General features: G+C 44.4%; 1 protein-coding gene across 1 annotated transcript in view; it reads left to right on the forward strand.

Moving 5' to 3' along the window:
• The window catches only part of LOC144203973 (cyclic AMP receptor 4), a 59,414-nt gene that overhangs the window by 13,282 nt on the left and 28,935 nt on the right, over nt 1-17,197 (forward strand). The window contains 3 exon segments of the mRNA XM_077727623.1: nt 6,620-6,709; nt 7,225-7,263; nt 14,643-14,721. Coding sequence (XP_077583749.1) covers nt 6,620-6,709; nt 7,225-7,263; nt 14,643-14,721 — 208 coding nt within the window.

Below are 17,197 nucleotides of genomic sequence, written 5' to 3' on the forward strand. Positions count from 1 at the left end.
TATCCAACCTCTACCAAGGTCGTCTTTTTTTCTTTTTTTCCACTCAACGCCACCGTATTTTCCAACTGGTACCCGTAAAAGCCGCGTTGCTTTTTTTTCCGGCTGGCAGCCTCTTCCCCCGCAAAGCGTGTCCGCCGACGTAAGAACGGCGGCGCCCGGCACTGATGTCTGTGTAATTGGGACAGCCTTGAACGGCGGAGCGGCTCATTAAAAACGCTGATGCGAAGGCGCTATTCAAATTCACCCGCTGGGGCGCCATATTGCTGGCGTTGATAAGTTCCGCATAAACAAGCGAGGCGGAATAGCGGGTCGACTGGCGTTCGGGCGTAAAAGAAAAGAGACTTATGCGTCTTATTTTTGCCACGGCCCCTCGTATGCGTGTGCGCGTCCACGTTTTTATGTGTGTGTGTGATGGTGAGGCCTGCCAGAGCATGTGTTTCCCTGCAGCGCCCTGACAGCCATCTCCCATCCCTCCCTTCCCTCCCTCTCTCCCTCCCTCCCTTTTCCGTTCCAGCCAGCCGCCACTCTAATTGAAAAGGGAGTGAGTGTCAGGCGCTAAGTGCGAGCTTGTGTGGCCGCGTGTGTGCACGCACATCTTCACGCTTTGCCGCTCGCCGTCCCTGTCGCTCAAACTCCCCTGAGCGCATTACGCCCGGCGACTGGGAATTTATTTGCCAGAGCGCCCGTACCTAGGACGTTTTACTAAAAATGAATGCACGCCGTGGGTGGAAGAACAAGCAGCTTTAACAAATTAGCAGACGTTACGTTCGCAAAACGCCCGCCCGGGTTTAGTCGATTGTTCTCGCCGTTTTTCTTTTTTTTTTTTGGTGGGTGTGCTTGTCCTACGATGAGTGTGAAAGGGGTGGCGGGGGTGGAGGCGGCAAAGGCGGGGTCGGGCCCGGGCCGGCCGGGCGGCCCTCCCCTGGGAGTTCCCCTGCATTGATTAGCAATAAGCCGGTGGATATAATGGCGGTATAACTCAAGAACAGACAGGTTTATGAGCGCGGAGATGATGCCTGCTTGGGGGTCCGGAATGGGCTCGCTACCGATCCTTATCAAAGAACCCCTTTTCAAGCCGATAATAATTTCTGGCATTTGGGCAGTTTTGGCTTGCATTGTTGTTGTTGTTGGGGGTGAGTGGGAGTTTGCATTGTTTTGTTATTATTTTTTGTGCTTATGTAGAAGAAGATGTGGTAGATTCGTATTTTAATGGATTTGGCTTGTTTAGGAATTGGAGGATGTTCTGCTGCATATTTATTTGTGTATGGCAAAAAGTAGCGATTCGAAATTTGTCGTTATGCATGTGTTTTTGGTGGAAATAAACAATATGCAGCTGCAATTCCACTCCCGTCCCTTAGTTAGCAGCCCTCGGTAGCTGTGCCTTGTAATCAGACTAAATAACTGCGCAAAAGATGGGCATGTTCATCAAGATTCCTGTAATCTTTTCGGAAATAAGTCGATATAAATGTACTTTTATTTAATCTTTTATAAGTAAATCTATAAATGTTGCTAAGCAGTAATGGCCATGTTTACATGGACAAAATCCGAATTCTTCAGTGTCATTTATTTAATTCTACGTTCTTGTTTCTTAAAAAGTGCCTTTAATGAAGAAAATAACATTATAAAAATATATATTTTCAAAATGTTTAGTATTTGAAATGTTTTTTCTTATAAAAGACAACAAAAAACCCTCAATGATTTCCTCTTGTAGCCCGAGGGCCGCCATTTTCCTAAAAAGGCAAAATGTATTTCGTGTCATCGTGGAATTATTTATCGCCGGGTCTTTAAAGGCGGCGTAGCTGAGAAAGCCTTCCTTCCACCTATTGCCCCCATTCCCAGTGCCCCCGTTGAAATGAAAGCCACGGTGGATGTATGGCGCGCCAGACGCTCTCTGCGTGATAGCTGGCGCGCTTACCACAATATGATATCCCGCTTCACAGGGGATAAAAAGCACCGGCAGATCAGTGCCAGAGTCGAAGCTGTGATGTGCTAATTTTCTTGCGCGAAAGAGACGACCGCCTGTTAAAGTAGACAATTTGCTGTTTGGGATAAATGGCGCTGACTCGGAGTCACGGCGACAAAGTCAATCCCGCAATTTCGCCTTTTAAAAACGGAGGCGGGACTCGCCCATCTCTAAGGAGCCACAAAAAAAACCCAAAACAAAACAATGGCGACAGATTTGCACTTCAGGTGTCAGTAGATTTCAAATTTATGGAAAATATAAAACAATTGACGACTAAAGGAGCCATTTTACTGCCCGTGCCGTTAACATGAGTCATGTTCTACTTCAGCAATTTAAATCATTTTTTTACAGTAGGCATTGCGCATTTAAGAATATTTTTTCACTGAAGTAAAGGTTTATTCTGTAAGCTACTTTAAAAAGGGTTTTTATGATTAAAAGGCCATATTTAATTATTATTTTCATGTGTGGAGGTATTGACAGTTTTTTGCTTGTCCTTTAAATTGACTATACATAGTCTTTCCTCTATCACAAATTCACTTCTTTACGATTATTTTACTGCTATAGATACTGAAAAATAATATATATAAGAAAATCTACACTAAAACTTGATAGCGGAAGCCATTTTTGCTACTAGGACTCAGCACTGTTATGATAGGGGTGATGCTACATTGGGATTACTGTATTTCTGTTTGAATTTAATTTAACATTGTATTCATTTACATACATTATAACAATATTTTTGCAGAAAATACGATTTACATCATAATAATTGTCGATATTAAAGTATTTTAAAGACTAAAAAGTCATTCGCCCTATTAAGAGCTCAAGTTATAGCTGTCCACTGTCCCCATAAGGGTTAAATCGACTTTGCGGCCCACTATGTGACATCGGCGAACTCATTTTTTATCCAAAACGCCCCAATATGGCGATATCGTACATCCACTTCCCTTCGTAATTGTCTGAAAAGTATCAACTCCTTTGTGTGTTCCATCCGGGAGCGCCACACAGGAAAACGCTGGAAAATTCCTGGATTTTCCAAACAACCCAAAATAGGGCTAAGGACAAAAGTGAAGGGGCGGGCGTGCGGGTGTACAGCATGCCTTTTTTCCCTTTTGTTTTCATGTATGCGTGCGTGCGGTGAAAAATAGAAGAAAAAAAACAACAACAACAACCAAAAAAAACAACGAACGGGGCTCCGCTAATCGGTTCGTGCGTTCGCGGCAAGCGTCGAGGGGCTTTTGGCGAATTGACTGCGCATACGTAAGCTGTGTGTGTGTTTAGTCGGGCGCGGATGTGCCTTTGCACGCATGCACAATTACCCTTCAGCCCCCACAACCTAGCCCCCCCATCCACACATACACACACACACACACACACACACAGCGATAGCTCATTGTGATGGTTTATGAATGAACAAATTGCCAGAGGAGCCGAGGCGGGATGAGCCAAGACTGATTGAAGTGCATGCAAGAGAGTGAGTGAGCGAGCGAGAAAAAGAGAGAGAGAGAGAGAGAGAAAGTGTGTGTGTGTGTGTGTATGGGTCTTTGTATGTGTGTGTATGTGCGTGCGCATCTATGCTAATGCGGGTTTGAAGGGCGGATTCAGGCTGAGGGCAGAGAGATGTCAGCAGGAGGAGGCGGAGGGTGCCGGATGGCTGGGTGACGGAGCCGGGCAGGCCGGGCCGAGCCGAGGGGGGGAGGGGTCCTAGGCCGCCAGTGTCTACGCCCGCGCACGCGTGTAATACGGAACGCGGCGCGGCCCTGCTGTGCCTCATTAAGCCCATGTTGCGCCGCGCTCTGGACCTCGTCAGCTCCCTCTCGCCGCGCTGCCAGCCAGCCAGCCAGCGAGCGGCGTGTGTGCGCACGGCGCGGCCGGTGTGTCGGCGAGCTCTCGACATTGATTTCCTGACAAGGCGCCCTCCCTCCTTCCCTCCCCGCTTCCTCGCCTCGCCTCACCTCCCTTTCCTCCGGCAGGCGTCACACCGGGGAACGCCAGCGCTCATTTTACCATTTGTATTTCTCCCGCTGCCGGCGAGCGCCCAGGCGTACTCTCTCGTTTGCTTCCCGCTGAATCGGCGCCGCTTCGGTCGCCAGGCGGATCGCCGCCAAATGCCCGTTTTGTCTTCACGCCGACGTTTGAGTGGCCAAAAAGTACGGTTTCCCGTTCGCGTGACGTGAAAGTCATAGAATCCCCTTTAATCCTGTCATTTTACCATTTCAATCTCCGAATATTTTGCCATAATTCATTTTGTGTTGGTACTTACTCATCGCTTTATCCTCTCTAGGGTCAGGGGGGTGCTGGAGCTTATCCCAGCTGACTTTGGGCCAAAGGCAGGGCGACACCCTGAATTGGTGGCCAGCCAATCGCAGGGCACAAAGAGAAAAAAAACCATTCGCAATTTAGAATGTCCAATCAGCCTACCATGCATATCTTTGGAATGTGGGACGAAACCGGAGTACCCGGAGAAAACCCACATAGGCCCTGGGAAAACATGCAAACCTGGATTTGAACCCAGATCCCCACACTGCGAGGCCAACACACTAACCACTCATCCACCGTTTCGTCCATATTTTACTCAGCAGGTGAAACCAAGCAACTTTCAGTTCACATACTTATGTAAAATAAGCAAGAAAATGTTGCTATACTTTATTCTTCTGATTTTTTAAGACTTTAGACAAGACCCTAGTATGACTGTTTGTGACTACATTTGCTTTTTCTCCATCCCTTTTTTCACATTATCTTCCTTAAAAAGAAAACTGCTAGCTTAGCCAAACAAAAAGCAATTACAGTAATGCCTGGTTAATAGTTTCCAATCCCATTTTATATACGATTATTTAACTCTCAGAATCCTGTCCATTTCCCACATAAAAGTTTTCAAGACAATGCCACAATATTTGCCAATCTTACTGTACCTGTGGCCAATCTCAAAGCTCAGTTTACCCATACATTAAGTTAACATTTTCTAAAAAAAATTCCCGACACTCCCTGAAATCATTCTTGTCCAAAAAAAAAATTCAATACCAAGACAGTGGTGTGAAGTATAACATCAGACACTAGTTCCTCCCGCCTCGTGCTAAAAGCCGTTGTTGCTGTCCCGCCGGCATTTTCTAAAAGGTGTGTCAGAAAAAATTCTAGGACTCCTCTTTCAAAAAAAAAAATCAAAAACAAACAAAAAAAATAACAAGATTTCCCTTTCAAAGTCATCTCCCCCAGGGGCCAAAATACTTTTCTTGCCTCCTCTTCACTCTTTTCACACACTTCTAGTCGTCACGGCCATTATGGCGTCATCCATATTTCCTCCCACCAGACGCCGACACAATTACCTAAAAAAAAAATCACAACTTTTCTGCAAAAAAAGTCCAGATCTGCAGTCACGGCTATGCTAACCGTTTTTGCCGACTTTCGCCAAACTTTCAACAAAGCAACCCCACAAAAACAAAGGGCCTGTTAGAAGGCCGTCTCATGGTTTCCACTTTTGTCTGAATTTCAGATCTTTATCTCCGGTGCCGGCTGCCAAAACGTGGCGTCCGTCACCCACACTCGCCGCCCCGTCTATTTAAACCACCAGCCGGCACTTTTTTTTTTTTTTTTTTTTTATGCCATCGCCTCCCACATATTCGCACTGGTGTCCATCAGACGGCTGCAGAGGCGGCAAATGCAGTCAAATGGAAAAAGAGCGCGTTAGTGCACGCGTGTTGATTAGGACCGCAGGGATGGCTTATATGTGGATGCGGCTTATATGTGAGAAAATACGGTAAATACCATTTAAGGTTTAGTTCCACAGAAGCCAGAAAACAATCACTTTTCAACATCCGGTCACTAGAGTGGAGATACGGCTTGGCGAGGGACGCCCTGGCTTTTCCACGTGCGTGACATATTCACATCTTTTCCCCAGATTGCTTCCAGATTATAGTTTTCACGTGATCCCGCACCAACGGCCATGATGGATTAATGTGTCAAACGTTCTTGTGGGCTTCTTTTTTGATTAGAAAATTCTACCTCCTTGTCCTTAGTCACAAGTGTCTTTCTTTACGGTCTTAATAGCGTAGAAATTTTAGATGTTGTTGAGGGTTGAAATTGAAGGAATCTTATTGGCTGGAATGTTAACTGCAGAATTTCAGTCTTGAATTTTTTTTCAAAACAAAGACCTTTTGAAAATTGGGTGCTAATATGGGTTTATGTTTTTTTTTTAATCAATCAGTGTGTCATATTTTTTAGTTTTTGTGCATTGTTTGAATTTTCCCTTCCTAATGTTGCTAATAACATGCAATTAAAACATAATTCAGTCAGGCATGTTATTTTTTTATTGTTAAAAATTGTCCCGAATTTTTTTTTTGCTTAATCCTGCTGTTAATAGGCAATTAAAACATAATGGATGTAGTACATTTTTTCCTCTGAAATATTTTCCCAATCCTGGCTAAATACAAGCAATAGTATATGTAGCATGAATATATATGTTTTAACTTCACAAATTTTTCTATTTGAAAGTATCAATCTTGACTTAAGTTGAATTTAAGACAATTATCAAGATCACATGAAAACAATTGATATAAAAGATGAGCAATTGCTTTGCTAATCAACTTTTTCACCACCTAGAAATAACGTTCCTGGCAATAAAACCCTTTTGTTTTTGTTTATGTTTTTCCTCCAAATCAGGTTTTACCATGCGATGGCGTGGGGGGCGCCCTTGGTCATGTCCTCCTTGCCGCTTCTCAAAGGTCACTACGGCCCAGCGGGAGCTTGGTGGTGAGTCTCAAAACGCCCGTCATCTCGCCGCCACGTTGCTTTGACCTCCTTCTGGCTCTCGCCGGGCTCCCCCCCCCCTTTCTCCCTCCATCCCATCCCTCCTTCCCTCCTCTTTTGGATAAAAATGGCCAATTATCAGCTCATCTTTAAACATTTGGAAACGCCCGCTCCTCGGGCCAGCCCGAGAGCCATCATTGTTTGTTTGGAGAGTCGTTAAGGGGCTGAGGGAAAAGACCACGCGACGACGGCGGCGACGGCGGGGGCCGAAGAGAGCCGGACGCCAAATGAAAATTGGGACCGAGCCTTCATTTCCAGGCTCGCCGCGCTCTTTTTCCACTCTTGGCTTATTAATAGCTACAGCTGCGCAGCGTTTTGGCCTCCCCCCATCCCCTCCTTCGCCATCCCCCCCACGCCATCCGCAGTCACGAGCCTCCCTTCCGCTCTCGTTTCTCCGTAAACCCCCCTTTCCCTCTCTCTTTTTTTCTAACTCTCTCTTTTTCTCTCTCTTCCTCCAGCTGGATCACAGACGATCACGTAGCCTGGAGATTTGGGATGTAAGTAGACCCTTTCGGCGCCGCCATCAAAGCTTACCGTAGGGGTGGAGGGTCTCAGCGGGAAAATGTAAAGGCTTGCGTACTGAGGGGAGCCCGGGGGTTATTTTCCTCTCCCCTCAGCGTGAGGCTAAAAAGTCTTGGTATATATTTTTTTGTTTCTTCTGACTTGCGTTTTTCCCCTTTTTTTCCACTCCCCGCATTCCATTTTACCACGGGACTGGAAATGCACCGTTTGGCGCGCGCTAGGGGTTTCCAAACATTTTACTCTGAGGGCCGTTTTCAGAAAAATCGAAAGCTGGAAATGCCGACTTGAAATGCGTCCACTTTTGGATGTTACACAAAGGATCGCAATAGGCAAGAAAGATTGATTTTTTTCTTTTAAACGCATTTTTAGTATGAACTCATTGGCTGCCATTTTGACTGCAAGGGCCAAGATCACATGGCTAGATATATATATATACATAACTTTATACATATACATAACTATATACATATATATGTATACATAACTATATACATATATATGTATACATAACTATATACATATATATGTATACATAACTATATACATATAGACATATGTATACATATGCATACATAACTATATACATATATGTATACATATGTATACATAACTATATACATATATATATATATATATATATATATATATATATATATATATATATATATATATATATATATATATATATATATATATATATATATATATATATATATATATATGTATACATAACTATATACATATACATATAGATGTATACATAACTATATTCTTATACATATAGATGTATACATAACTATATACATACCATATATATGTATACATATATGTACATGTATATGTATATGTACATAAATACCTATATATGTTTAGTTTTTTATCGCAAATATTGTTGCCTTCTATTCTCGCTTTACCATTCTGTTAGCCTTTATTTCTGCTAAAATCTCCAAATAGCGCCCATCCATCCCGACCTATGTCGAGCATCCGACTGGTATGCGTCGTTTTCCCCGCTCATTGCACATTCTGGAGCCGGCGCGACTTAAATCCAGAAAAACATTGAAATAAAGCCCAGAGAAGCAGCGTGTCATTTTAGTCGGGCTGCCCTTTAAGCGCTCGGCAAGGCTGTGAAGGATTATTCCCGCTTGACGCTTTTTTCGCAGCCGGCCCCTAAGTCCGTGAGCGCGCCGCCAATCAACCTCCGACGTTTCCATACGCGCACGCGCGTACGTGCACACACACACGCCAGCTCTCCGCTGCGAGGCAAGGTAATTGCGTTGCCGCTCGCGGCATCAGCAGGGAATCAATCTTTCTAAACAAATAAGCGCACACAATGCCGCCGCCTAGCAAGGCACACTCACAAACACACACATAGACGAGGCACACACACACGCATTGACGTGCACGCCCGCCCGCGACACGCTATCAGCGGCGCTAAACGAGCCCGTGTCTCTTTTATCAGCGCTTGTGCGCTCCCCGGCTCTTTCTAGTTTTCCTCGCTGTTGTGGCCCAGGGGGACGAGGCGCTCAGAGGATCAGGGAATCATCATTAGCTCTAATTACATCAAACCAGATGAGAGATTAGAGGCCAAGGCAGCGCCCGTCAAGGAGGAAGCACCCGCGTTAAAATGCGCGCCGGGCCGCCGCCGGCGGATGGCCGGTCGGTCGGCCGGGCGAAAGGTTGCCGCATTAAAGGTGAAAATTAGAAAGATGGAAAGCGTGAGGGGGAGAGAGAGAGGGGCATAACTCAGACGGAGGGGGAGGCAGGGGAGGCGGGGGAGGGAAGGTGGGCGGAGGATAGGATGGGAGATGAGCCTAAGAGAAACGGATGGCCCCTCGTTCCCGGCCGTGTATCTTCATCAGCGCCCGTCCAGGCACGCCGAGGTGGCGGGCCGACGAGGCGCCCGATTTCCAAAGGTCATGGCCGAGTCGACAGGCTTGACCCCTGGGGAGGCGTCAATGTTAAACCCTTTGGTGCGTGAATTTGCGGCCTTTTTGGGTTGTGTGGGGATGATTGAATTAAAAGATGGACATTTGCGATTAGTTGATGGCTATGAAAAATTGGACTAAAGCCAAATTATGAGTTAAAATTAAAAATTATGCCAAATTATGAGTTAAAATTAAAAATAATGCCAAATAACGAGTCCGTAACTATCACTCTTTTAGGTATTTTGCCAAGTAAACGCATCTTAAGGAGAAGTACTACCAATTTTGTCATACACAGTTTCTGGGTGTGATGACAAGTAGGCTTTTGTTGTTGATGATGACTACAGGGCCTATGTCCCATTATTATTATTGTTATTATTGTTATTTTTATTATGAAAGGCATCATTGAATCTATTGAAACCTTATTTGCCCTCCCAATACAGATTCCAATACATTTTTTTGCCATACAAAAAGTAAACAACTAGTTTTGGAATAGCAACTGACTGATTAGTCACCCTAAAATACTGAAGTCACGCGCTAATCACTTTTACAATCCTACTTTCCCCCCCTTTTTGAATTGAACAGAATTACGGTCATCGTAACAAACCGAGCATCTTTATAGACGCCCGTGTTCATAAAATGGCAAATCCAGACAGGGAATTCGCGTTGAACATGTGCATTTATTCACCATTTAAAGGAAAAAGGCAAAAAATGGACAGATGAAAACAATCTTTGTCGTCTCTTCCCACAAAAAGTCGCACAACACGTTCCCGTCACGGTCACGTCACCCGCCGATTTTCCGGCGTATTACGTCCTGGAAGCGCATATACGTGGCGCATTCACACGTAAATGCGAGGCGCTAATGTGGCGGACTGGCGACCAGGTCGCGAGACGCTAATGTTCCGGCTAATGTCCGTATCAGCCCAACCGGCAAATTGCGCTTACGCAAAGCGGCTAGAAATAGCGCCACGTTAGCGGATGTCTTCGTAGTGTTGAAAAGGGACTTGATTTATTCCATCCATGTTAAGATTTTTTCCAAGAAACATTTTTAGATATGCTCTCATTTTGGGAACAACCTTTTTAAAGCAACCTTCCATCTTTTAAAAAAAAAAAAATACATTTCAATATTTTTTAATACATTCCTTTTTACTTGACTTTGAACTTTATACTTTTTACTTCAATGATGAGTGATGAGTATGTTAATACTTTAGTCCTTTTATTCTGTTAATGTTTCATATGTACTGTTAACGGATGCACTTTTTTATATGTATCGTATCTTGTGCTGACCCGGCCCATCCGTCCAATTTTTTTAAGTCAATGTGGCCCCCTGGGCCCAAAAGTTTGCCCACCCTTGGGTTAGCATCACAGTCTTTGCTTAGCAGTACGTCAACTAATGTGGAAATTGGCTGAGAAAATCGATGTTTCCCAGATAGGCGACATCAAAAATTTCCTTCCAGAAACAAAGAAAGGGTCCATTGTCTTTGAGTGAGGACCAAAAGAAAGCTAACCTCAGACGGCCTTAGTTTGCGCGAGCGCTTGAACAGGTTAGATGGCCATCTCCGGCGGCGCGGCGGGTCAAAGTTGAGTCGCCTCGGTGGAACGCTAACCAGGAACGACGGGTCCCTGCTGCACTCTCATCTTCCGCTGAGCGCTTCCATTAAGGCTCCTTTCATCCGCACCGCGTCCTTCACTTCAGAGGGAGGGACGGGCTAGATGGCGAGGGGGGCGATGGAGGCGAGGGGGGGCGGGGCCCGGCGGGCCTGGCGGGGCGGACGCCAACACCACGCGGCGGTGGAGGCGGAGGGATTCAATCTGCACGCGTGCCTGTGAAGATTTTTCTCCAACTTTCAAGCTCCTCTCTCTCTTTCTCTCTCTCTTTTTCCTCCTCCCCCTCCTCTTTTGCTCGCCATAGTCCTTCCCGCCAAGTCTCCTCTGCGTTATCCGTCTTTTTTTAGACATTCATCTCCCGTCAGCCCCTTTACGCCGCCGCCGCCGCCACGCTCTATTTTTAATCACCTAGCACCGCTTTCTAATTTCTCTGCTTTCTTTCCCCGACCCGCCATCCTACCGGTCGCCCCGATATTCCATCCCCTCCATCACCACCACCACCATTACCCTTTCTTCCCACCCCCCCCAGCCTCCTCGCCACGTGCTTCTTTTCCCTTCCCCGGCTCGCTCCGACTCCGGGTACGGCGCAGCTGTAGAGCGGCGCTCTAATGGCAGATCATTATCATGCTAATTAGAGCACTTTGTAGCCGCCGCCCGTCATTCTCTCCTCCTCGCCGCCCCCTCTTCAGCCCCCCTCCCTTCGCTCGGTAGCGTTAAAAATGCCACCCCCTCCCATCCCAGCTCCCCGCCATCCGCCCACCCCGTCCCTCCGTCATTAATGGGACGCGCGCCACCGTAATTGGACGCTGTTTATTCCGGAGAGCGGGTTATTAAATCACAGGAGGTGACGCTGGCGTAGGTCCCACGACGCCCCCCTACCCCCGTGGGCCCCCCCACCACCACCCTACCACCACCACCACCACCTCCACCCTTGAAACGCTTTCATCATTGTCCCGTGGCATTATTGAACCCGCGTGCACGCCCGTACACAAGCGGCTTTTTCAAAAGAGGCTGTTCTTTGTTTATTGATGTTTCCAAGCCGACTAGAGGGAACGCACACGAAGCCACGGCGTCCCCCGCTGCGAAAATAGCGCCGAAGACTATTCCGAGGCCCTCCGTCGATGCCAACTTTGTTCCAATGTCAGTTTTTCGTTTTGAACGCCGAAGAGACGGACGTTGTTTACCTTTTCGGCGATGTTTTTCTTGACGTTTTTACCATACTTTTTCTCCGACGTTAAAAAATACAAAAATTATGCACTTTCCTCCGATTTAAAGACATGATTCTCAAGCTAATGATCTCTAGCGCCACCTACTGTTGAAGCAAAGAAGTGCTAGCAAATGTAGAGTGAATTTAAGCTTCTTGTCCCATGCCAAAGTCAGTCAAATTAACCATTTTACCATTGGGCGACACATATTTCATGATATTTTCCTTATTTTCCTTTTTGCGGGCCAGTAAATGTGGCCAGCGGGCCCTGCTTGGCCCCCGCGCCAAGGTTTGGACAACCTTCTTTAGAACGCTGTCCTTTTCTGATTTTTGGTGACTTCCACGCTTAGCAAGAACATTGCCAAAAGACATTCCATCCCAGCGCAGACTTTTTACGTTCACTCGCGGAACGTCCGTGAGGACGTTAAAAATGTCCGAGACAAAACAGCGGCGGCGTTTTGGGCCACTTTCACCACGGCGACAGTTTAACGGCGGGCCCTTCTTTATTCCCGGCCGCAAAAGGTTCCCGCTCAAGGTCGGCCAGCCGCATTCGGAGCGCGGACGTTCCGGCGCATTGAACAGCAACTTCGAGGAATTCACCGTAAACGTTTATAGTAACCCTGTCGCCTTTACGCCATCCATCAATTCATCTCGCCATAAATCAAAATAGAGGTCGCCAATTTAACCGCCTGCGATTTATCGGCTGCTTATTAAAAACTTTACCGATAGATCGGATATGAGACTGGAATTTTTTTTTCGGAATGGAGGATAGTGATAACATTTGAACAAATATGAAAATACATCTAGATTAATTAAACATTCTATGGTGTTAGCATTACTATAGGCTAATGGTAAAACACTTTAACCTTGTTTTGAAGCAATACTTTTTCCAAAATGCAATTTTTATGGTTAAAATATAACCCTTTCAACTTGAAAAATCACCCGGTTTACAGCAATTGTAATAGAATAAATTAAAATTAAATAAAAATTACATAATTTAAAAATAAAAGACAAATCCACATTGTTTTTAGTACTTTTTAGGCACCTCCATTGAACATTTCAAAATAAAGCATGCCATGTTCTAAGAATACAGAGATTCTGTTAAATTCCAAAATAAGAGCGCTTTCAAATGACACCAATTGTGAAAAATATAATTGGAAATAAATGAATTTAGCTAACGTTAGCCTCTAATTGGTCGAGAACTAAGCTGCCTATTTGAAAATCTCCCTTTCATATTGCTATAACATTGGTGTTTTTTTCTAATATTATCCTATCCAGGCAATAATTCAGCCGACAATATATCGCCCGCTAAAAAGCGTTATCGCGACAGGCCTAGTTTATAGCGTCACTCGTCATCCGCGGAAAATGTTCAGCCGGCGCCGTGGGCTGTATTTTTTCTTTTTTTCTTTTTTTTTTTTGGCAGGGCAGACGAGCGCCGTCCGCCAAGCTGCCTATCAAAGCCAGACAAAGGCCCCGTTTTGTGATTACAGCGAGAGGTTGAAACACCTCCGAGCTCGCGCCGCCTCCCGAGAGCTTGCGTAACGTAAAAGCTGCCATTCCGACAAAGCCGTTGTTGCACGCCACCGCCACCATCGCCGCCGCCGTCCTTCCCCCCCTTCGCTTCCTTTCATCCGGTCAGAAATGGTCGACATGGTCTTTCCTCCCTTTGATTGTCGCCTTTGTCTTTTTTGCACGTCGGGTTTCGCCTGCCTTAAAAAAAATGCAAAAAAACCTGCAAAAAAACAAAATAAGCGGCGTAGGCGACCTTAATTAAGCAGCCTTGTGAATGACGGATAAGTGGTGTGTGATTGGTCAGTCGGTCAGGTACTTGAAAGTCTTCAAAATTCAATGCTAATGATATTTTTTAGTTTGGAAAGTGCTTGAAATGACTACTTCATGATAAATGGCGACCTGGGAAAAGCTATTGTGGGTCAGATGGCGAAATGGAATCAAACTGGATTGGAATTTGGTTAAAAAATAAAAAAAAGATGGTGATTTTCATTTCATTTTTATGTGTACGGATCAAAAGAAAACCAAAAAACGTAATTTTCCTATTCCGTCTGCTCCCCAAAAATGGTTTTGAGATTGTCAAGGAATTCTTATGCAAATGCCATCATGTTTCATTAATATCAAAATACTGCGCCTTCTTGGGCTTTTGCAACTTTGAAAAGGTATGAATAGTAATTTTGCTTCTCAAACTTGGCCAAGGTTCCGAATAAATTTGGGTTTATGTATATGTATGTGTATGTATGTATGTGTATGTATATGTATGTATGTATGTATGTATATATGTATGTATATGTATACATTTATGTATATGTATGTATGTATAGGTATACATTTATGTATATGTACTTATGTATATAAGTATGTCTATGTATACAGGTATGTATATGTATGTATATGTATACATGTATGCATATATATACATGTATGTATATGTATGTATATATATGTATGTATATGTATGTATATATATGTATATGTATTTATATATATATATATGTAAGCAGCCCTTTTTTTTATGTAAAAAAACAAAAAAAAGTTTGTACACCCTTGCTGTTGGTGGCTTTTCTCCGTTCACATTTCCCCCCCTTTGTTTTTTTCTCTCTTCCGGCAGATGGTACGTGCCTCTGTTCACCCTCATCCTGCTGATGAGCTGTTGCTACGCCAGAATCATCTGCGTGGCAAATAAGCGGGTAAGTGGCGGCGCCGGTCAGGCCGCATACGCCCGCGTACTCGCTGACCTTTTCCGAAGCGCGTCGAAAGACGAGGCCGCGCGGCGGAAGCGCGCCCGAGTGAGCGAGCCAGCAAACGCCGGCACTTAGCCGAGCGGACGTCCGCCTATAAATAACTGACATTTGGAATCATTTGCCTCGGTCGGCTCATCCGACAGGTTCGTCTGACCTGCCCGCAGGCTTTTTTTCCTTTTTTTTTGTGTCCGTCCAAGTTTGCCGTCTCGGCAGCACTCGCCAATGAACCTTTACCCTGGCTTTTATTTTTAAAATCAATTTTTTTTTTACACTTTCATTTTAGCTTGTAAAATGCTTATCGACCAGGTTCATTCTCCTTATTGTGAATTTTCTCGGTACACGTATAAGAAGTATTAGAAGTATTTCTTTGGATATTAATATTTGTAATATTCTTAACGGTGTTGTTCTGTTGGTGGGCCACATTAATTTTAACGAGATGGTCACATGGGCCGGACTAGTTAATTTTCGTCTTAAAAAAAATGTACTTTCCAATTTGACAAATGTCATTTGGCGCTATCCATGGTGCTGAAATGGGAGCATCCGCCACCAGTTGAATTGAATTGGACATCTAATTTTTATTAGCATAATTTTAGGGTACCTATACGTCACTCCCCATAAAATTTGGATTATTTATCATTGATTTTGAGGGACTTCATGTTTTTTTTGATGATTTTTGGGCATTTACATGTGACTTTTTGTCGTTTTTGGGGTTATTTTAAGGCTCAATGACCTCATTGGCTGTCATAAAAGGGATCATTTTAACCAACGAACCAATCAAAAATGGAGCAAAGTGTCATAGTGCACACACAACTCACAAACTTCTGGTTTTGCAGCACCATTTTTACTAAAAATGAAAGCTTTTAATTCCTTATGTCAAAACTACAAGGCAGATCAACCCCACAGGCCAAATCAGACCCCCTTACGGGCCACTTTAGTCCCCCGGGCCGTACTTTAAATGTCTGACCAAGTTTCTATGATGAATAGTTTGAAACATAAATCTCGTTTTTGACTGAGCAAAAAACATTAGGTCAGGATTTGAAAGTTCTGACTGGCGTTGAATGCGAACATTTTGTGGCGTGTGTGACTGAAGTTTCCACGAAACAAGACGCCAAAGCACGCATCGAACGGTAGATGATTGGCGGCGGCGAGTCTTTGAAATGCCTTTGATTTTCTTCCCTCTTTAGCGCACAATATCCAGCGAACAAGCCACGTTCCCGTCTTTCAGCCTTTTGTTCACATACGGGCTCCTCCAACGTTTTATTTAGAAAAAAAGAGAAGAAAAAAAAACGATTGCGCGGCGAACCAAGCAGGCGCTTTTGAATGGATCGATGCGTCTCGCTCAGCTCGGAGGAGGCCGCCTCCTTCCTTTTCCTTTCCAGGGCGCGGCGGAAAAGCCCGTAGGCGGCATTCCGCAAGGTCCACATGGCTGACATTCCCGCAATATGACGGCACGAAGCCCAGTGGCGCGTTGGGGGACACGAGGTTTTCGGATTTCTCTTTAGTGGGAATTTCTAAGCGACCATTGCTGGGCTCTTTGTGGCGGCCCATTCAATCAAATGGGATTTTTGCCCATTTTCAACCTTTTCAAGGCTTTACTCTAAGCTCAATTGCAGCGGATTTTCAACAAAGTTCACTTTTTTTTCTTCTAAATGCGTTGCCGGGGGCAACGTTACTTTGTGTTTTTTGCCATCGTTTTATTTGCTGGTTTCGTTGTCCCAAAAAGCCAAAAAATAATAATTACTGCATGTAAAATTACCTTTTTCATTTTTTGACATTATTTGATAGTACTTTTGAGAACTATATTTGTAATTGGGAGGTATAAATAGTCGTTAGAGAAAAAAATAATACATTTCTTACATTGATAATCAAGTTAGGGGTCCAAAAATGTCCATAGTATGGATAATTATGTCATTTTCTGCAAAAAAAAAAGATATTTTTACGCATTTATTAGTGTGAAGGGCTTGAGATGCAGGACTAATCCCCTAAAAAAAACCTCTCCAGACTTTTGGTTCCTGAAACAGAACTCATATTTATTTTTAATTCGTCTTAAAAAACGTAGTCGCCACGCATTTGTTTACCAAGGCGGCTTTATGTCGATTGTAAAGAAGGCGGACCAAAAATAGAAAAAGGATGATAAAAAGTTGTCTAATTGTCCGACAAACTCTTTCACGGCGTATCGATTTGAAATGCCCGCCAGCAGAAACAAACCTGGTACAAAAAAAAAAAAATACAAATACAAGGCAATACTTTATTTCTGTTGAACTGTTGTCCGTCTGTGCAGACCTTTGATTGACGGTTACCCGGGCAGGAGATAGCCAATCACGTTGAAGTTAGGCACACGCTGGAGAATAACCATTCCGCTTATGTCCTCCGAAAAGTGTTCCCAACCGTCCAATAAAAACTGTCCGTACATTCATATTCC

This window comes from Stigmatopora nigra, chromosome 11 (assembly GCF_051989575.1).
Source record: "Stigmatopora nigra isolate UIUO_SnigA chromosome 11, RoL_Snig_1.1, whole genome shotgun sequence".
Lineage (NCBI taxonomy): Eukaryota > Metazoa > Chordata > Actinopteri > Syngnathiformes > Syngnathidae > Stigmatopora > Stigmatopora nigra.